The sequence below is a fragment of the Rhincodon typus genome, chromosome 2 (genome assembly GCF_021869965.1).
Source record: "Rhincodon typus isolate 14 chromosome 2, sRhiTyp1.1, whole genome shotgun sequence".
In the NCBI taxonomy this organism is placed as follows: domain Eukaryota; kingdom Metazoa; phylum Chordata; class Chondrichthyes; order Orectolobiformes; family Rhincodontidae; genus Rhincodon; species Rhincodon typus.
The window spans coordinates 84,160,816-84,183,924 of NC_063333.1; the positions used below are offsets into that span (position 1 = coordinate 84,160,816).

The following is a 23,109-nucleotide window of genomic DNA, read 5'->3' on the forward strand; positions in this document are numbered from 1 at the left end:
GCTGGTACTGCTGTGAGGGAGGTTGCAGCTGCTGCTGGTACTGCTGTAAGGGAGGTTGCAGCTGCTGCTGGCTCTGCTGTAAGGGAGGTTGCAGTGGCTGCTGGTACTGTTGCATTTGGGATTGCTGCTGTTGCTGAGGGCAAGGCTTTGCTGGGATTTGTTGCTGCTGAAGGTGTTCCATTGGAAGCTGTTGCTGTAGCATGCAAGTTGAGATTGAATTCAGTGGTTTCTGTTGCATGCAACTTGAGTACATACAGTCTGACCGCTTGTTCAGTGATTCCTGGACATATGTTAGTATTTCCTCATTCAGTGTAATATTATTTATATCTCCAGTCTCATCCCAATTAACCCTCAGGAATGTCTCGTCCTGGGATAGGAGATCAAAGTCTTCCAGCCCAATATCAAGGCTTTTCATAGTGTTATAAAGTTCGCTGCCAATACCATTTGCTAAAACGTCTACATTTTCCTCACGAGCAGGAAAAGACTTCTGTGACTGAATACAGTTGGTACCTTCCATCTTTCCAATGCTGGTACCTTCACTGAACAGAATCTCTTCCCAATCACTAGGAAAGAAATCAGTGAATTCTGCTTCTTCACTCTTATTAAAAAGCATCCTTTCAAAGCTGATGTTCTGAATTTGTGAAGGGGCTGATACATAGACTGACTTATCCTGGCTCAACATGGCACCTAAAAGAGAATTTTGATCCAACGAATCTGGCCTTCTTGATGTTCCTGCTACAGTTTTTGCAACATTCTCTTTGGTTTTATGTAATGTGGGATCCATTAATCCATGGATCAAACAATTTTTTTCATATAGCAATGCCTCTCCGGTTGCAAAATTAAAAGGCAACTGCAAGCTTCGTTTTTGCAAATTCTCTTCCCCTTCTTCTTTCCTGAATAGGAACAGAAATCCACTTTTGTTATAAACATCCATGGTGCATCCAAGAGTTCACTTTTTTTAAATAGAATTAAGCCCTCAAAAGCATTACATTAAAAATAGTCAATTCAAATGTTAAAAATGTAGATTACCTAATGGTTTTCAGAGTTTCACAATTAAGAAATTAACATTAAATTCTAAATGTTAATTAAAAAGAAAATTTTCATCTAAATAGAGCAGAAGGGCTGAGGTTAAAAGTACTGGGACAAAATAATTTAAAAGATAAATACAGAAGGCACTCCTTGACATAACATTCTCACTTTCGATCTTTGATTAAATGTGTATCTTACCAAATGGGTTTGGTAAAAGGTTGCCTTGATGCACAGCATGCATTCAGACATATCATTTTTATTTTTATGAATTCAGTTGTTTGGATTACTTTTCTAAAGAAGTTAAAGCTTTAACTACAATGGCAGATTTAATTTGTTAAAAAGTTGGAACAATCAGCAAATTGGAAACTGAATATGACCATTTAAAACAGGAAAAAGTGTCTATTTGGAGTTGAAGATATAGAGCTGTTAACAAAATATTTTACAAAATACCATAATTTGCAGAAAAAAATGCTTTAAAAAAATCAGCCAACACATGAACCAGCTCCAAAACATAAATATTTCTGCCACAGTGCTGCAGTAAAAATTAAAAAAAAAGTTCTATGTATTGTATTTGTTAAATGAAAGATGCAACAAGGCTTCAGCAAGGGAATTCTAGGGGAAATTGAAATTACTTCAGGGAATCTTCAGGAGCAAACTTTACTTGTATCCATTGAGAAATTTGGGAAAGAAAAATCTCAGGGCTTAGTGCTTTTGCAATTATTGTCTTGTAATTATTCATCTATTAAAATGATTTAACCAAAATTAGCAGCAAGTGCAAAAGCAAAAATCTGTGGCTAAAGACCTTCTTCTAATTGTTCAGTTAGAGCCCAACAATTTGAAAGAATTACAGTCAATATTGTGGAAGTTATGCAAAAACTCCATCAGTCTCCTGATGACTTCTTTCTGGTTATAGACTCATGTGCAGAACAATCAGGAATTCCTTCTTAAATACAGTCTGTCAAGGCAAACCTTTATGCTTCACATATTAACACACAAAAATCAACCCACTACCAAGAATAACAATAGAAGATAAACCAACCTGGGAGGGATTCATTATTAAAGGGTCTAGCTTTGAATCTATTCTATTCCTTGGAGATTACAGTCTCAGTTGCTGAATGAGTCCTATGAACTCTGAGCAGTTTTACTTAATTTCTCATTGGTGTCTCCAGAAAACAAAATCGCCCCTAAAACAAGAATCTTATTTAGCTATTAACTGAAATTAAAAATACAATACCATTGAGGTAATGAATACCTGGAGATTGGGACAGAATAAAATCAGGTTTTACTCTTTAGCAGTGTTACGCCTGCTCTGGAAGTAATCTGTGCTGAGTCTGGTAGCAAAGATGCTACCAGCTTTGGCATTCCTCAGCTTGAGACTGATAAAGTTCAGTCAATAAACAAAATAGAGAATTATTACAAATGGTGGGAAAAATATTAATGGGCTTGGTCAACTTGTTGTTTACATAAAGAAACAGAAGATCAAATGCTTGATTTGAGGTACACGTAGTACTGTGTGCAATTTTGGTATCTTTACCTTAGGAAGGATATTACTGATATGGAGGTAGTGTAATAAACGTTCATCAGATTTGTTCCTGGGATGATGTGACTATCCTATGAAAAGGAAGTGGGAAAAACGGGCCTATATTCTCTATAGGTTTCAATAATGAGAGAATCCATTGAAACCTCCAAAATATTTGAAGGGATAAACACAGTAGATACTGTCCCTGTTTAGGGAGTCTAGAACCAGGGGGCATGATTTCAAAATAAGTGGGAAACTACTTTGGACAAATAGGAGGAGATTTCTTAACTTTAATCAGAGGTTTGTAAATCCTTGACATCCGTATCCTAAAGGGCTGTGGAAGTTAAATCATTGAGTACATTCAAAAGTAGAGATTGACAGATCTCTAAATACCAATGATATAAGAGGATATGAGGATAGCTTGAGAAAAGGTCATTAATTTTATTGAAATGGTAGAATAAGCTTGATAGGCTGAATGGCCCACACTTATTTCTTTGTTCCTATGGTGCATATCTATTAAAGAGATAGTTTTCTAAATCATTTATTTATTGAGCGATAGAAGACAAATCATAACAATTAACATTTGATCAAACAAAGATTGGACGAAAGTTGCAAGGGCAAATATCTATGTTTCCCCAGTACCTGGGAAAAAAAAAATCATAAAAGCTACAATGTAGTCTCACTTAGTAATTTGCTTAGCGATCAAAAGCTGAACAAACTGCTGGATTTCAATGTTAATATCTGCCAGTACTTACGTGAGGGGTTTTTGTGTGGCTATAATGTAATCTGGTTTCCCATTCTTGTATCCCAATCGTGCATTTGCTTGCACCCAAGTCCATCCATTTTCCTTGGTCAAAAGCCTGAAAACAGTCATTCCACTTTCTCCTGTCTTCATCACTAAAATGTAGAAAGCAGAGGGGAAAATAATTGATCAGCTGTACCTCTCAATGCTGAAATAGTGCTTCAGTAACTAATTTGGCTAACAAATCTGCACGCTGAAACTTCAGATGGTAGATAAATAATAAATAAAATTGTTATGCGCCATTTAATATGAAGTAAAAACCAGAACTGTCACACTTTCTCATCTAACAAGACAACAATATGGCTTTCCTAACACAACATGGACTGTGTTCCCTTATAGTCTCTCAAAATCAAGCAAAACTAAATCCTGCATATTTAATTCTCATAACTAAACCTATACTTCATTTAAGTTAGTATATTAACTTACACAGTCAATTTGAATGAAAATTGATACTGTAGAGAAATGCATTCATTAAGAAATTATCTAGAGTTACTTTTGTAAAATAATTCACATTTGGTATGAAGATGGCCTCAGATTATAATAGTACTAAAAACAAGTGTAGTGCATTCTAAACTGTTATCAGCAATTGGAAAATCTATTCCTCAGATGGCTGAAAGGTTTGTGATTTAAATGTACATTATCATTTTTAGAGTTTGGATTTTAAAATAATCGCTTGTGTGTATTATTACTGCTCTGATGGCTTTCATTGAAATAAAACCTAGATCAGAGCAGGGAACCTCTGGAATGTTAATGGAGAATTGTTTATTTTGTAGTGGTTTACAACAGGTAAAGTATTGAAGGCCATCAGCTTGTTTTTGGCTCACGATGATGAAGGATTAATTTTAGTTTGAAAACAGAGGATAGGGTAAGAAATGGGGGGTGGGGGGGGAAACAAATGGGGTCCAGAAGACGGGCAATGTAGTGGGTGGTGTAGAAGAGAGGCAACAGCGTATGAAGAAGAGGGTAGAGGGGAGGGTGGAAAGAGGGAGGGTAATGGAGAGGGTATTATGGACAGGGTAGGCTGAATGCATTACAAATAGCTGAATTTTGATCAGTTTTATTTGTATAAAGAGTAGAAGTCTCTTATTCAAGGATTATTGAACTCCGATCTGAGCCACGAGGCAAACTTGTGAAATTTTCCAGACAAAAAACAGAAAAAGGTGAATCAACATGAAACTGGATCTTGTACTTACTTCGGACATGGTTTTCTGCGCAATACATCATGTCGGCTGCATGAATAAATTGATAGCCACTTCCTTGCATACATAATTCTGTCTCTGTATAACCCAGCACTATCTCCCCTCTGCAAATTAAACAAAAGTGCACAATTCTATAATATAATTCATTTTAAAAGAAGTATTAAAGGATTATTCCCTCAAAACTCACATGTATAAACATGTTGGTATTAACTAGCCATGCCAGAAATTTTCGAACGTGTGAGGGGTATGGAATTTTTGAATGTGAGTAAACAATTAAAATGGAATAAAAACTACCAGTAATTAAATTCCAACAGCTTCACATTCAGTGCCAATTGTCAACATAATTCAGTAATTCCTGTCTAATAATTATGCATATTTCATGCTATGTTGTAAATGGCAAGAACAAATTTAAACAACATGGATTATAAATTTAAACAAAACAACAAGTTTAACAATTAAATGGGATTGACAGAATATTGCACCAAAGCTTATGACAATATTGTCATGACTGAAGAAGACCCCTGTAACATTTCATATTTCTCTGGTGCTCTCAGACAGAGAACATGAGAAATATTAAGAAATCTCTGAAACAGTATTGTTAAAATTCAATGTAAACTGAAAATTGGTGCTTTGTTGTACATCATACGCCTAACAGCCATACTAAATATACTCCAACAATTTTTTTGAAATGAATTGTTCCTCCAGCGTTTCTGTCTAATTGGAAAGATTGAAGTCTAATGAAATATACTTCATCATGTCCATAATACAATTGCTAGATACAATAATCTGTACTAGGCATATTTGTACTGCAATTTTAATGCAGAAAAATTATCAAAGGTACCTTTTAAGGTAACATTAAAAAGCATAGGGGCTAAGCTAAAGTAAGGAAATTAGAATAGGTCAAATAAAACCTGGTATAAGAGCTTTACAGAGGAAAAATGATAAGATTTAGATGTTCGATGGAACTGGTCCAAAATGGCTCAAGGTTCTAACTAATAGATTGAAGGGGGAAGGAAAGCCAAAGGATGTTGTTAACTGGAAAGGTGAGGGATAGGGGGGCAGATTGGTGTAGTTTAATTGATGGAAATAAGAGGGAATACAAAGTTGCAGAAGGAAATATCATGGAGTGATTTAAAATTGAGAAGGAAGAGTTTAAATTACACATTTTGGGGAAGAAGGAATTATTAGAAGTACATAAAGATTTACTGCAAAATAGAATGCCTGTGCCAGACGTAGACAGGGACAGCCTGGAAGGTCAGTGGTAAAGGAGTAGAGTATATTATAGGGTTCAGAAAAAGAATGCTTTGTTCTTGCCGATGCTCAATTATGGAAAATTTATTCCATCCGAGATCTAATACCAGGCAACTAACCTGAAAGCACAGAGATAATTACTGGGATCAAAGCAATTGGAGAAGTACAGTAGGTTGTCAACATACATACAGAAGTTGGCTCCAGGCCTTTGGAGGTTTGATCCTCTTTAAAAGCAAGGAAGTAGAAAAGGAGGGAACTGCAGACATATAAATATCAAGTTCCTTCTTTATGCTGCAATAAATTGGCAGTGGAACCACGAGGTAAGAACAAAGCAAGGGGTTATAGCATGAAAGGCAGTGCAAGGGTCAAGGAGAAACATACAACTGCGGTTACAGTCACACAGTAGTTCACCAATAACTTTGACCAGCATATCATCACAGTGCTGAGGGCTGGGTGGAACTATGATTGGAAGGCAGTGAATAGAGAGCAATGTAAACACTGCAGGTACCATCAAAGGGTGAAAACAGTTGAGAGAGAAGAAAACTAATATGCTCAGCTTCCTGGTTTTTTAGTATGCCCAATTTGGGTTCGAAAAGACTGAAGAGTATGAGAAAAAGGATAAAGTGATGAAAGTTTCATAATTTGAGATCCTAAGAACAGAATGATTTAAAATTACAAGATAATTCCATTGTGTCAGAAAAAAAAAGCAGAGCAAAGCTGTTTTCAGCCTGTCATGTACTATCAATTGCCTGCTGATCTACTAAATAAAGATTTATTTAAAAAAGAATCACTGAGGTTCTGACAGAATGCCAATGGATTGCCATTTCTCCTGTAGCTTTACACTCTCTAAAATTACAGCACAAAAATCTACAGTATGGTACTACTTTATTTTATATCCACTTTTGCTTTCCTTCTCTCTTTTACTAAATGCTGATGCCCCTTTAAAAGTTGCAGGCTCATGCCTGCAGGTGGCATTTGCTCCAAAGAAAAATCAATTTTACTTCTTGTGCACTTTTTCAAAATTTTTGAACCATTTCAGAAAAAGGAAATGGCAGAATTGGCAAACATCTGGATACAGAAAGGCCTGTTTAGCATATAAAACATTCTTGTTTTCTCTGTCTGTGCCCATATTAGTTCAAAGGGCATTTTCTTAGATGGGCGATGTCAGCTCATGGAGAATCATAGAATTCTCAGATTGTGGAAGCAGGCCATTCGGCCTGTTGAGTCAAGTCCGCACTGGCCCTTTGAAAAGCATCCCATCCCCTAGCCTATCCCTGCCATACCACACTTCCCATGGCCAATCCACCTAGCCTGCACATCTGCAGACAGTTGCCCGAGGCTGGAATTGAACCTGGGTCCCTGGCACTGTCTAACCACTGAGCCACCGTATCACCTCTTTGAGTGGCTTCCAAATTATCTTTTTCGACAGAGAGGCAATACTGTGCTTCAGTGCAGATTTGTAGCCTTTGGTTTTGGTTTTAACTTCATCTCTGAACTCAGACAATTGGTGAATGACTATTAGGACAAAGGGACTTTACAATACCACACACCTGTTCCCTAAACTAACTAGCTGTCACCATTAGCTTTTAGTGCTCACTTACTGTTTTTATGATGCAGCCTGTCCTTTTCCATATGTTGGTCTGAAGAACATTTGCCAGACAGTCAGGATCTTATTGAGACAGAGGTCTTGAAGTTTGGTAACAACACTTAACTGTTCACACGACTACATTATCACTGCCTTATATATATGGTCTGGGTTTGTTACTGATGTTACTATGTATTATGTACACAAAGCTAGCTACACGACTCCACTAACAGAGTGTGACTGAAGGTGAGGCTGGAACGTCACATATGATGCCATGTGACTGCCTTAAAGAGGTACAGGCCATCTGGTCTAGAATCTATACTATAATACAACACATATCACAACCCAACATCATGAATTCATTCATCCTTTTTAAGAAGGACTATTGTGTATTCATTTGTGCTATATCCAGTAGCACACTTGCTTTTGAAAATTATCAAAGATTGTGGATCCCAATCTAACATCAATGGTTTGAACACAAAAAATACAGGCTGACTCCCTACTGCTGTACTGAGTATCTTAAAATAAATGGGAATTAATCATAGATATGCATATCCTAAGTAAATATATTTAATTTTCACAGCACATTGCTTAAAAATTAGCAAAGTGAAATTCCTTAATATTTGGATGTGGAGTCCTCCAGATAGATAAATTAAAATACCTTGAATAAATTCTTAATCTCTACCTCTCTTGTGGTTTAGCAATATTTTGCTTTTCCTTTACCTGCCTTACTTTGTTTGTGAATGTGTCGTGGTTATTTAAACAAAATCTCTTCGGAAGGACAACTCTCAAGTTGCTCAGACCTGCAGAAACTTTGCATATTGAATAATGAACCATTTATTTCACTAACCAAAATAAGTTTCTAAATTACTGATAGTTTTATATCAAATACGTCTTTCCGAATTTTAGCTAAATAAAATCACTCACTTAGTATCACAGCCCATTGGCGTGAAGTCTAGTTTGTGCTTAGTTCTGAAAATGAAATTTTTGGTTCGGATCTCCAGGATGGATGGAGGTTGCAGAGGTGTTGCTATTGCAAACAAAGCCAACTGTGGAGGGATGCAGGAGCCATCTTTTCCCTTCATGTTCTGCTCATAGAGCAACTTGAGTCTGCCTTGGAAATTCATGGCCTTGAGAGGATAAATTCAGAAATTGGTTATTACACTTGTAATATGTTTCAGATAATTTGGGTTGTAAATGATTAAAGTGTATTAGAAACTTAAGAATCCAGAGAGCAGCATCAAAACATGTGTTAATATTCAACAGCAGGTCAGTCGATGTAAAGATTAATGTAAACAGCAATGCATTATACATTATGAATTAACAAAATGGTTTCAATAAGTAATTTTAACTGGATAATTAATTTCCTTAAGTAATGCCATCACTTTTGTGGGTAGGATCAGAGATCCCCAAGTTTGCCAACACCAAAACGGATCTCAATTAGTGAAGCCTTTTATAAATTTCAAAGAATTTATATACTTTTAATCTTACAAACAGCTGCAAACAGTTGCAACAGAAAACTGTCACACTGCACATTAGAAAGTAGAACTACAGAAATATTCAAACACCTTGTTCCAAGAAAACACTAATCACCTTTTGTTAGAACAAAATTTATTATTTTTAAGCATTCACCAATGTTAAAGTATCCATTAAAAAAACTCCATGTGAATTTACAATTTACACACAGCTACTGTACAGATACTTCGTTATTATTGTCTTCATTTTCGTACAGATAGTTGCATTATTATTCAAGTTAATTTGTCACTGAAACACAGGAATTGAGTTTATATACACGAGTATTACATTATTCACAACACGAGGACTTTTAGGTCATTCTGCAACAAATGCACTGGGTTGGAATGCAATTGCAAAAAATCCAAGACAGTATTGCTATGACTGGACACTGATCTACTTCAATGTCTATGCAATATGCTTACAATACCCCTTAAAAAGTTAAACCTTCAGAGAGGTCTTATTGAAACTAATATTAGTATTTTGAGGTTGCTTCCATTCTAAGACCTTTGTAAGAACCTTATTATTTAAAACCACAGTTTCTACATAAAGGAGGTCATGTGACCTGTTCTGCAGTCTCAGAGTAAACCTGGATGGTTGGAAATCAAAGAAGGCTTAGATTGCTTTACTAAAAAGGTGGAGACAATGTCAGCAGTCTACTTACTTACAACTAGTACATTCTAATGTAAAAGTCTCAAAAGATGTGCTGAAGGAACCAGGGTGCAAACCGTTATTTTGTGAAATAGTCCTTTCACTTCTAAGACCAAAAGGGAGTTGAGGTCAAGGATGACTAATTAGCTTTGTATCTGGGTAGAAATGCTAACATATTTCACACTGTCAGAAATTCTAGAGGATGAACTCTGCCCATCAAATCTGGCTTGTCTTCCATTCTATAATATACCTTCCTTTTGTGCTTGTCCAAAACCTTTTACATTTCTAACTTTTTTTAGCTCTGAGGAAAAGTCACAGGCTTGAAAAGTTAACTCTGGTTCCTCGCTCCACATATGTCACCTGACCTGCTGAGTACTTCCAGCCTCTTCCATTTTTATTTCAGATTTCTAGCATCCATCGTATTTGTGTTTACCAGAAATAAAGATCCTTAAATTTCTGCTGAGAATAGCTATTTACTAAGCAGCAATTTCCACAAAAGTAGCCAAGCTGCTTCAAAAGTTTCATAAGCTGTTACTTTTTTTTTCTTCTTTCTGTATGTCACAAAGCACAAACCTTTACAAAATGATGGATAGAATCTTATTGAGATGACAAGTGTCTTGTCAAGTGGCAAGTGCTGCTTCTTCTGGGGAAGTCCACTGAACCACACGCTAATCAGGCGTATAAACAAAGTCACCGGTGGGCCTTCCCGTGGCAACATGACTCTGGGGCGGAGGTAACACCACATTGATGCCTCAGAATTGTGGAGGGTGCGAAACGAAAGGTAAGTAACATGGAATTGGGGAGGCTGTATTTTCACAAGAGGAGGGTCAGAAGCAAAGACAGGGGATGGCAGCCAACAAGTACCCTCTGCCTGATATCTAATCCCTTAATCAGATACGGACTGCCTTTTAATGATTAACTGACCTTACCCATGAAGTTCAAACCACCTGCAGGGGAGCAGTTATTAGGAATGCTGTGTGACAAAATGCTTACCTAAGGGCCCTATTTGACTGCACAACAATGTTACATTACTGATTCAAAAATGGATGATTTTCAGCTGCATTGCAAGGAACTACTACCTATATTTGTGTCATCAGCAAATTTAACCATAATACAGCCAGTCCCTTTGTCAAGGCACTAATATCGATTGCAAACAGTTATAGCTCCCACACTGGTCTCTATTGTACTCCACCAGTTGCTTCTTGCCAATTAAAAATGGTCAATTTATTTCAACTCTCTGCTTCCTCTTAGTTAAACAATCTAGACTAATATGGTATCCCTTACATCCAGGAGCTCCTATTTTGTGTAGTAACTTTTATTTGACAACTTATCAGATTTTTTAAAAATCAAAGTACACAACATCTACATGCTCCCTTTTATCCATCTGGTTTATTATTTGTTCACATAATTAGAATAAATTGGTTAAACACCATTATCCTTTTACAAAACTATGTTGACACTGTTTAGTTGCATGATGATTTTCTCAATGTCCTGCTACTAACTCTTTAATAATGGATTCTGCAATTTTCCAGTGGCAGAAGTTAGGCTAACCGGCCTACTGTTTCTTGCTTTCTATCTCTTTCCTTTCTTGAATTGAGGAATCACATTTATGATTTTACAATCTGGAATCTGGTGAATTTTGAAAGATAACCAGTGATTTTACCTTCCTTACAGTCGTTGGGATACAGGCAATCAGGCCAAGGGTACTCATCAGCTTGTTGCACTAATAGTTTTCCCATAATTGTGATTGTTTCAGTTCCACCTTCCTCTTTAATTCTTGATTTTTAAGGACATTTAGAACTTTTATTTTGTGTCTTCCATTGTGAAGCCAAATACAAAACAACAGTTAGACAGTTCTGCCATAGCCTTGGTTCTCATTATTAGTTTACCAATCTCAAGCTTGCTGGAACCAATATTCAATTCTTTTTTAAATACTTTTAGAAACTCTTACTATCTGGCATGTTAAGTCAAAAAGAGGAGTACTGAAGATTAGGATTTCGGGAGGGCTGATTACCTGAGGACAGAGAACAGAGGACACATGGTAGTGAGAAAGAAAAAAAGGGGGGTAAAGGGAGTGAAAAAATCCAAAGCAGTAACCAAAACACACATGGAAAGACACTAGGAAAAGCTGCATAGGCGATCAAGTTCTGAATTTACCTAATATTAATTAGTTAATGGAACTGAATCAGGAGTAGGCCATTTAATTCCTCGAACCAGCTCTATCATTCTAGATCCTCCACCTCAACATCATTTTCCTTCACTATTTCGAAATCCCTTGATGTAATTGGTATGAAGAAATCTATACTTGTCTGTGCCGAACATAATGATGGATCTTTCACGTCCCTCAGGTGATGCAGAATTCCAAAGATTCTCTACCTTCTGGTTAAAGAAATTCCTTCTCATTTCAGTTGTGGGTTAACAAGTTAGCATATGGGTGAAACACTGGATTTAAAATTAAGGTTATACAATGCTGCACCTATTAAACAAATGACAAAGTGCTGATCACATGCTAAAATATGTAACAACCCTTTCAAGCAATTCCACCCATTGATTCAGTTTCTCTCTCCACACTTGCTATCAGAACTGTTGAGTTTATCTGGCATTTCATTTCTGTTTCCTTTTTTTTCTGCGTCTGATCCTGGAAACAAATTTTCCCGAAAAGTCACTTCCCTCTGTACTCTCAAATTCCCAATAGTGATACCTTTCACCTCCAGAAACCGTTGATTCATTAAATTGCACCCTCACTACTACTTTTGCCTTTATCTACATGCAAACTATTACTCTTATTTACCATAATCATTCCTCCTAATTGCCTCTCATCTCTTCTCCCTTAAGGGATGTAAATAATACAATTGGTGAAAAAAATTGTTTAATTATTCATCACCAGATCAAAGCTAAGAGGATAAGGGAAGAATCCACTATGGTGGGAATGAATGTTCTTGTGGTTAAGCTGCACAAATAAATATAGTTGCTTTCAAAAGCTAAGTGTATGTGTTGGCAACTTGAAGAAATGTTCACATGTTCAAAACGAGAAAATGTTTTGTTCTGTTTTTGTTGAACGATTGTTAAATTAACAGTGCAAGGGCCATAAAGGAAATTTAAATTACAGTGCATGAATTCAATACAACTCTGCTACAAAATGAGACATAAAGAGTGGATGTTACTTTTCCTGAAAAGGAGGGATAGTGGCTGAATGGGGAGACATTGGCATTATGGAGTACGAATTTCCTTCTCACCACCACAGAAAGTAAGGTTTGGTTGGGAATACATCCATGGGCACCATGCAATCAATTGAGACCCTCAAATGGTCATTGGCAACCAATTAAGGACCTCCTCATGCCACAGCTGCCAATAGTTCCATTGCTGGTGGGCAAGAAAACTGACAGTCTTCGAGACCGGTATAAGTATTGGGATCAAAGTCTCTCGATCTTCCCCAACTTGAGGATAATCAGGAGGCAAACGTGTGCCAAGTAATGGTTGCTGATAAACACAATCTATTCTTCCTTCTGACCACACTCTCCCCACCAATCACACCTAACGATTTCAGCTGGAAAGTTATATTCCATGCTTGCTACTCCTGGACCTCAAGGTTGCTTGATCTTCGATGGCACTGTGACTCATCATTGTTTCCAGCCCCTAATTGTCCAACAACTTCAGGTAGGGCAGCACAACACTATACCAGGAAGTGATCGCAGTGAAAAATCCATCAATTGATTACTGATGGGCCTGATCAGCATGAGGTCCAGTAGGTGATGCAGTGAGAGGCATCACCCCTGTTTTACTCATCCCACCACATTTAGATTAAATGCAGAAGATTCCATCCAACGAGAGGGAAAGAAAGATTGGATTGAGAGAAAATGCAGTGATAGGGGAGTTGGGGAGCAGAGTTGGGCAGTGAGAGACATAGATGAGCAAAGTAAAAGAGGAAAAAAAAACTTTTACATTACTAACATTTTTAACAATCAAAAGCTGAAGAAATGAGTGTCCACATTTGTAAAAGTGTTAACTTTCATTACTAAAGAGTGTGGCTTGCTGAGCAGAGCATCTCAAATTAGCTTTCTAACTTTTACATCTCCTCCTCATGTACAGTTTCACATTGCATTTGTGCATACATGATAGGGAGTTTCATTATCCCTGTTGCTTGTTTGGAAAAATAAAGGCATTGGACCTTTCAATGATGTAGAAGCAACTAGACATATTTTTAAGAAAACTAACACATAATTTACGCAAGCATGTTGACTCAGAAATGAGTATTAGTTCAAGTCACATGCTTACTCATCAATCTGTCATACCAAAAATCCTTCTTCAACGCAATTAGTTATAGAATTTGAAATGCTTTGTGTTGTGAACTTCCATTAATTAATCATCAAAACAATCTTTGTTTTGAAGGAGCTAATCTAGGAATTAGTTTAGCACCTGTTAACATTATAATACAAAGAACCACAATGCCAGCAACTCACTTAATTACAGCAGACATTGAACTAAGTCGTTTTGGTTTAAATTTTTTTCGTCGTTAAATAACTTCATCCTTTTATTTCACAGTTCAAATTTAGATGATGTCAAAAATAACTTTACCAGAAATCCAGAGGAATTATCCAGGAGACATCTTAACCTACAGATAAAATTCCTTTCCAAAAATGATGAACTTTCTGGAGGAGGTCGTTCAGGACTGTAATGTGTGATTGGTAACAGAAGGCCATTTTCACCTGAATGAAAGATAATGTCACATGCAACAAATTAAGAATGTGGAGACTACAAAAAAAAATTCTGTTTATTTCACATGGTTTAGAAATATTCTCAGGAAAATTTTGTTTATGTACCTAAATCACCATCCAAAGTCACAAGTGCATAAGATTACAGTTTATATAATCACTTTATAACTTCCAAGAGATTACATAGCAATCCAACAGGTGCCAACATCACCCATCAGCACCAAAAGACAAAGCAACAACACTTGAACAAAACTTTCCTCACTTGTAGAATATAGAATATAGAATATAGAATAGAACAGTACAGCACAGTAACAGGCACTTCAGCTCGCCATGCCTGTGCCAACCTTGATGCCATTCTAAACTAATCTCATCTGACTGCACATGGCCCGTATCCCTCTATTTCCTGCCTGATCGTGTCTGTCTAAATGCCTCTTAAACATTGTCATCCTATCTGCTTCTACCATCTCCTCCAGCAGTGCATTCCAGCTATCTAACACCCTTTGTGTAAAACAAAAACCTGCCTTGCACATCTTTAAAAACTTACCTCACTCACCAAGCCTTTAGTATTTGACACTTCCTGCAAAAAGACTCTGGTTAACCACCCTATTTATGCCTCATCATTTCACATACCTCTATCAAGTTGCCCTTCAACCTCTGACACTCTGGTGAAAACAATCCTAGTTTGTCCAGCCTCTCCCCATAGCTAATACACTCCAATCCAGGCAATATCCTGGTAAGTAGAAGGGTCTAGGCCCGAAACATCAGCTTTCCTGCTCGGCCTGCTGTGATCATCCAGCTCTGCACCTTGTTATCTCTAACATCCTGGTAAACCTCTTTTGCACTCTCTCCGAAGCGTCCACATCCTTTCTATTGAGTGGGAACTAGAACTACACACAATACTTCAAATGTGGCATAATTAAAGTCTTATATAGCTAAACATGAGTTGCCAATTTTTACACTCAATGCACTGACCAATGAAGGCAAACATATCATTCTCTTTTTTTAAAAAAAATCACCTTAACCATTTGTGTTGCCACTTTCAGCGAGCTATGGGCTTACAACCCAAGATCCCTTTGTATATCAATGTTCCTAAGGGTCTTACCATTTACTGTACACTTTCTTCTTGCATCTGACCTCCTAAAATACATCATGTCACATTTGCCTGGATTAAACTCCATCTGCCATTTCTCTGCCCAACTTTCCAATTGATCTATATCCTGTTGCATCCTTTGACAAATTTCCTCACTATCCACAATTCCACCAAATTTTTGTGTCATCTGCAAACTAATTAGATCACCTACACTTTCATCCAAATTATTTATGCATTACAAACAAGACATCCAAACATCCTCCTTCTTAATATCGACATGCCATAAAATAAACATGCTCCTTCCTAATCTTAGTATCATCCATGCCCTTCTCCTTAGTGAGTACTGATGCAAAGTACTCATTAAGAACATCCCGCACTTCCTCTGGCTCGAGGTATAAATTATCACCCTTTGTCCTTGAATGGACCTATCCTTTTGCCTAGCTATCCTCTTGCTCGTAATATACTTATAAAATGACTTGGGATTCTTCTTAATCCTACTTGCTGAGGACATCTGATGGCTCCTTTTAGCCTTCCTAAATTCTTGCTTAAGTTCTTTCCTGATTCCTTTATATTCCTCAAGGGTCTTGTCTGATTTCAGTTTCCTAAACTTTATGTGCTCTTCCATTTTATTTTTGACTAAACTTTAAATATCTGTCATCCAGGAATTTCATCTTCTCAGGAATATGCTGTTCCTGAATTTCAATCAACTGGCCTTTAAAAGACTCCAATATGTCAGATGTGGATTTACCCTCTAACAACCACACTCTCCCTCCCCCCCCAATCTAATTTATCCGGTTTCTGTTTAATTATGTTGCAGTTAGTCTTCCCCCAATCTATTACTTTCACCTGAGGAGCAGTCCTATCTTTACCCATAACTCTCAGAACATATGGAAGTTTGATCACTGTTCCCAAAAGGCTCCCCCAGTGGAACTTTGGTCACTTGGCCAGGGTCTGACACAAGGTCTAATATGATCCCTTCCCTAGTTGGACTATCTACATATTGTTTGATGCACTTAAACTCTGCCACATCACAACCCATTGCATTAAGGGAGGCCTAGTCAAAACTGGACAAGTTAAACTCACTCACGAGAACAACGCTGTTATTTTCCCATCTTTCCATGACCTGCTTACCTATCTGTTACTCTATCACCTGCTCGCTATTGGGAGGCCTACAGTGTAACCCTATCATAGTGACTGCACCTTTCTTATTCCGGAGTTCTACCCATATGGTCTTTCTGGATGAACCCTCCAAGATGTGCTCTCTTGCGTGGGGAATCAAGAGATCAAACCCAGCACAGAAGAGAGATCGATCCCTTGTGGGGAAAGCTAGTATGGAGTGTCTGCAAGCCCTTGGCTATAGAAGGACTGTAATTTGGAACTTTTAACTTTATTTCTTATTTACTACTTCATTCTGACAAGAACTGTAATGTTGAATTTTTAAACTTATTTCTTTTTTTTATTCTTTACCTAAGATTTTTTACCCAAGTATCTTGTACCTCAGGAGTCACTGTGGGGTGACACTGTAAACTTTTCATTGTACTCCTGTATCTCTATACTTTAGTACATGTGACAAAACCTAATTCTAATTCTAGTGCAGATGTGACAATCTCCTTATTCAGTAATGCAATTCCTCCACCCCATTTACATCCATTTCTATCATGCCTGAAATATCTAAATCCTGGAACGTTGAGCTGCCAATCCTGTCCTTCTCTTGACTAAGTTTCTGTAACAGCTACAATGTTGTCGTCCCATGTACTAATCCAGCCCCTAAACTCATCTGCTTTACTTGTTAACTCCTTGCATTAAGATAAATACACTTCAGACTGCCAGTCACGCTGTGTTCATTAACCTGGCCCTGCCTGTTCTCCCTAGTAGGCTTTCAAAGCATTATGTCTTTAAAAAAGTGACACATAGGAATGGTCAGTTATGTGCAGTTCCATTTTAAGATTCAGATGATGGCAAAAATCTTAGTCTATTCCTGATTTGATCATCAGGTATCTGTAAGTCTGCTATCTTCATTTGATCCTTCAGAGTAGCTAATAATTTGATTGCAGATTATGGACATTGCTTTCAAGTAAACAGATTAACAGCTAAAAATAGAAGTGCTCTGCAAACAAGTTATAGCATGGTACAGAATTAATGCCAGATGTTGAGCTGAAAACTTAATGGCAACAGAGTCAAAATGCACTACTTTTACTTAGCATAAAAGGTATTACACAAACTTTTCTGAAAACTGAAATTTAAATTGATTATGTGTGACTGTTTAATGTAAACTATTGCAAAATACAGTACAGTTCAAAGTTCAGAGAAGGCTAATATATTTTTTAAAAAATCAGATAATTAACTTAACAGAGAGAGGAAACCTTAATTTATTGGCCTGACAAACGCCCTGAAAACCAGGACATCCTTGGTAAACATTCTCTGATTGACCTGAGCACCGAATTCAAATGAGAACTGCATAGAGGACAATGCAAAACTGTTGTTGGAAAGTTCAAGGTCTCCTTCCTTCCCATCCAGTTATGCAAGAATTAAAGATGCATTCAGTAATCCAAACATTAGCGAGCTCAACCGTGTTTATCAAAAGGAGATACAAGCGAAAGCTAAAATCTTGAAGATACTGGAAACCAAACCAAAAAAAGTAACTGAGTCGGTTTTTGTTGGAGAGAAGAGGCAAGATATACAGTTTGAGAAGAGATGGCAGGGTGTAAAATGTTAAAATAAAGAAATCACAAGTAGAATGAAGAAACAAGTTCTGCTGTATTTATCTGTGGATATATAAACAAATATCATGCACTATTCATATTACCCCGCCTCCTTGGACTGTACCAAGCTGAGTCAATCTTTCATTTCTCATACTATCAGATCTTCTAATTTTTTTTTTTGCTGATCCAAAAGTGCTTCATCGAGTGTATATCTGGCTGACACTAGTATTTCTGTTGCTCAAGTCATGTATAGCTTTATTGTGCTTGCATTTTATTTCATGTGGTAAATTGGTCTATCTTTGGATATATGATATTAATTTTCTTTAAAGTGTGAATTTGTATCCTCAGTATATATAAGCATTATGGCCAAAGGCTTGGGGCTGGGGAAGATACAGAAGTAGGAGATGAGCACTTCAGGTCAGCACACTTCCTTGAAATAATCTAGTTTTGTAAAAATTAGGGGTATCATTACTCCACTAATATCTGAATTTTATTGGGGACAACACTCATAACTAGCTGCGTTTAGTGCTCTGTGAAGTGGTTGTGCTCAAGTAATCTACTTGGCTCAACTACTAGATCAGCTTACAGTTTCTAAAGTGGTGATGCATGATTTGAAGCTTACGGTTTGTGCTTAATTTAGCCAGCAGCTGTTATGAAAAGGCACATTTATGCAAACAAGTTTACTCTGGGAGTTTGGATTAGATTCCAAGGTATTTCAAAATAAAAGTCTGCTAACATCAGTCCAAAATAATATTAATTTGTTCCTCAGAAAATAAATCTATTACTGAATATATCAAATAATCATTTTTGAACCTGCTAGTTCAGTGCATCTGTTTACCTGGAAACATTAAATCATGTAAACCTTCCACCCTTGTGTAGGTACTGAACACCAGGGTATCATAGTAATTTATCACAATTACTTTTAGACAGCTGGCTGCTCTATGTGTTAACTATACATCATTCTCCTTTCTGCAATCCTTGTTAATTGCTAATTACTGAGAGCTATAATGGCTGGGTATGAACACTAACTTTGGCAGAATTAATAATGGTCAAAGGAGCATGGGTGGAGTGTATTAGCAGCAGCCAATCTAATATTGCCCGTATATGCTCGTGAAAAGAAACTATGGTCTAGATACTCGGATGGCCAGACAGATGTTGGAGCAGCGCAGACCAGAGTAGCACGTCTGGACTCCGTGGAATCCCAGACGCAGCAGACTCTGTGGGAAATGCCAGAAATTAAAAATTCTGATGAGCAATTCAGATGCGTCTAGAACTCTGAGAAACCCCTTTATCATAATTAAAGCATTGTTATGGCGTCTGAGGAGGCCATTCGTCCCATCGTACCTACACTGACACTTCAAATGAGCATTGTTACCTCATGTCAATTTCCTGCCTTATGCCCATAACCTCGTGCAGTGTTTCCATCCAAATTATCATGCAATAACCTCGAATGCCTCAATCGAACCTGCCTCCACCACACTCCCGGCCAATGCATTCCAAACCCTAACTATTTGTTGAGTGAAAAAGGTTTTTCTCACATCATCTTCTTTTGCATCTCACTGTAAAACAAAGCTGACTTGTACTTGCTCCTTTTAGGAATGGGAACAACTTCCCCTATCTACTCTATCCAGCCGGCTCATGACTTTGAAAAGCTCGATAAAATCTCCTCTCAACTTTCTTCTCTCCAAGGACAGTAATCCCAACTTCTTCAATCTATACTCTTAACGGAGGTTTCTCATCCCCAAAACAATTCTCATAAATCACTTCTGCACCTTCTCCAATGCTTTCACACCTTTCCTGTAATAAGGTGCCCACAACTGTACATAATATTCCAGCAGAGGTCTAACAAGTGTCATGTACAAGTCTGACATCACCTCCTTGCACTTGTACTTTATGCCTCTATTAATAAAGCTGAGAACACTATGCATTATTATAAAGTCATAGAGTCATTGAGCTTTTCCGCTTGGAAACAGACCCTTTGGTCCAACTTGTCCATGCTGACCAGATATCCTAAATTAATCTAGTCCTATCTGCCAGCATTTGGCCTATATCCCTCTAAACCCTTCTTGTTCATGTACCCATCATGATGCCTTTTAAATGTTGTAATTGTACCAGCCTCCACTACTTCCTCTAGCAACTCATTCCACACACGCACCACACTTTGTGTGAAAAAGTTGCCCCTTAGGTCCCTTTAAAATATTTTCCCTCTCACCTTAAACCTATCCCCTCAAGTTTTGGACTCCCCTACCCTAGGAAAAGATCTTGACTATTCAACCTATCCATGTCCCTCATGATTTTATAAACCTCCATAAGGTCACCCGTCAGCCTCTGACGCTCCAGGGAAAATAACCCCAGCTTATTCAGCCACTCCCTGTAGGCCAAATCCTCCAACCATGGCAACATCCTTGTAAATCTTTTCTGAATCCGTTCAAGTTTCACAACATCTTTCCTAAAGCAGGGAGACCAGAATTGCAAACAGTATTCCAAAAATGGCCTAACCAATGTCCCGTAAGAGACACTCCTTTTTTGAGGTATTTTCAGTGTTGGAACTGATTTCTTTGAATTTTAGCAGTTATTGCTCTTTTATAAGCTGTTGCATTGTTTTGCAACTTTGGAAAAGCAGAGATCAAAACAATGGCACTTTAAAAAGGAGGAAGCGAGACAAAGGTAGTGACCATGTGGGAAGTGAATCAAATGGAGAAATAAACCTGCACTGCTGTCTGACCCAGCAATGAACCTGCACAGCTAACTATTTCTGCTGCTTAGTTTCAAGAATCTCTGGACATCGGAGTTCGTCTAAGAAAAAATTGTCTGCTTTCCTAGATCGGAATTCCTGGCTAGAAATATGGAGCTCAGCCCTAACAGAGAAACAGACTGGAGTGGCAAGGTAATTATTATTATCACTTCTTGGAATATCCAGGGCAATGTATATCAAAAGAGTAAACTTTTGGAAATCTGAAACAATGGCAGAAATAGTGGAGAAACTCAACATGTCTGGCAGCATCTGTGGAGTGAAAGCAAAGTTAGCATTTTGGATCCAATGGCTGTATTTCAGGATGAGGGTTATATCAAAACAGTTCCTGTTTCCAACATTGCTCAGGTTTAAAATTTCAATTGTACCGACAGATTGTAAAGTGAATTACTACAAAACATCCTTACTGTTTCCCAGCAGAAAAGTAATAACTTTCATAACTCAAGAAGCACGGTCTTTCAAAATAAAGACAAGCTTATCTCGATGTTGTAGCCAACATGATGCGTATGAACAGTAATTCTGAAGCAATGACAATCCAGTCCTTACACAAAACTACTGCCAAGACTGGAGTAAGGTTTCTTTGAGTGCTGTGGGGTGGGGCAGTGAAACATTGCCAACAATGCAGAGTCACTCGCTGGCATCTTTGTAAACAAATACTACAGCATTGACATGACAAATTTTCGCACTATGAACTGGATCAATGTTTCTCTCTGAGACTGATCTGTGCAAATTCTACCATCCTGCTCATTCCCCTTACACTTTGAAATTCCACTTATTTTCAAGCAAGAGTTCTTTTCTCACAAAATCATAGATGGATAGAAATCCTACTCTAATAGTTTGTTGTGATTTTAAGCAAACATTTGAAGGAGGAATGATAAAGTTAATATTCATTTCGAAACAGCACCGCTATTGTTACTGTATCTTTGGGAAAACCCCTTGAAATTTCTTTTTTCCAGATTCTGACCACTCTCCTTGTGTTCCTTTTACACGTATAGCCAGCAGGCACATTAGAGTATGAGGCTGATCAGAAATACTTTCAGCAAGTGAATCTACAATCCCAGGACAAAGAACATGGTTGAAACTCCTACAGAAGATAGATTTGAAGCAGCACCCCATTAAGGGCCATGAAAGTAGAATACAGATGGAAATACAATCATCAATAATTGCAAGGAAGGAAAACTGGGTGTAAGATTAAATTTGCAATAAAAATATTTCAATGGAAATCTAAGTGAATTATTTGCAACCAGATGTAACTGGGAATGCATTGGCATTTAAGAACAAAACAATTGCTTAATAATGAATATTAACAATGTAAATGTAAGCAATAAATAACAGAACGGTACAGAATATCAACTGATGAACACAACAGGTGTGGCAAACAAAGCAAAATGAAAACGTCACTTAAGTGTTAATCATTAAAGAATGATTTTAAAAAGTCGTTACTTTGTCACATAGGCAAAAGTTGCAGCCAGGGTGAGAAAGAGTAACGGTTTTATTGAGGATTAGAGCATTACAAAGGTAGAAGTGAGAATACAGTGGGGGGGAAGGAAAATCATATTTAGTTGTACCAATTCAAACCTTAACTCTTTGGAACAAAAGGAACAAGTGGAACAGTCTATCAAGGAGATCTTAGATTTAACAATAAATTGTTAAGGTGGGAGGTAGTTTGGAATGTACAAACAGATAGAAAAACCATGCTGAATTCACATTTTTGATATTATTATTAAAGACTTACATTTCAATGCTTTTTTTATGTGGTTGTTTGGTTAAAGTGCAAACAAGTGAGGTTAATTTTCTCAATTGTACGGAATAAGGTCTTAGAATTTGCAGCTAACGGAATGACCGAGTAAATCTGCACTACTACCTGAAATTGGCTGTTCGGATTCTGGAGTTGAAGTTGATGTTGGATTTAGGGCCCAATGAAGTTGCCGACGAAACTCAGCTCTGTCTTCTGTATGGATCAGTTCAAAAACACTCTGATGGATGATGTCAGACTGTAAACAGAAAACAAACAGATTTTATTCAATCTTAACTTCAGCCTTATGATATGAGCCAAAAATGTTAAACAAAGCTATCCTTCTCAGACTCTACATTCTTTTCTTGGTTTAATTCATTTCAACGTGAGCATGAGCATTGAATTCGGGTAAAACAAAAGCTACTAGCTTAATGGCTGCAAACTAATGCTCATCATACAGGGGGAAAGAAATAACCTTCTCGTTTCACACTTTAATTATGTCCAATTCCCTCAATAAACTCATATATTTTATGCATGTGTGGCATAAAACAAAGTTTTAAGACTGATAGA

General features: G+C 37.3%; 1 protein-coding gene across 1 annotated transcript in view; it reads right to left on the reverse strand.

Annotated features, from left to right (window-relative positions):
• The window catches only part of LOC109933131 (aryl hydrocarbon receptor-like), a 163,338-nt gene that overhangs the window by 14,228 nt on the left and 126,001 nt on the right, over positions 1-23,109 (reverse strand). Inside the window, 6 exon segments of the mRNA XM_048608500.1 lie at positions 1-893; positions 3,304-3,445; positions 4,544-4,653; positions 8,313-8,515; positions 14,124-14,254; positions 22,669-22,798. The exon segment at positions 1-893 is cut by the window's left edge and continues 164 nt beyond it. Of these exon segments, the coding sequence (XP_048464457.1) occupies positions 1-893; positions 3,304-3,445; positions 4,544-4,653; positions 8,313-8,515; positions 14,124-14,254; positions 22,669-22,798 (1,609 nt within the window).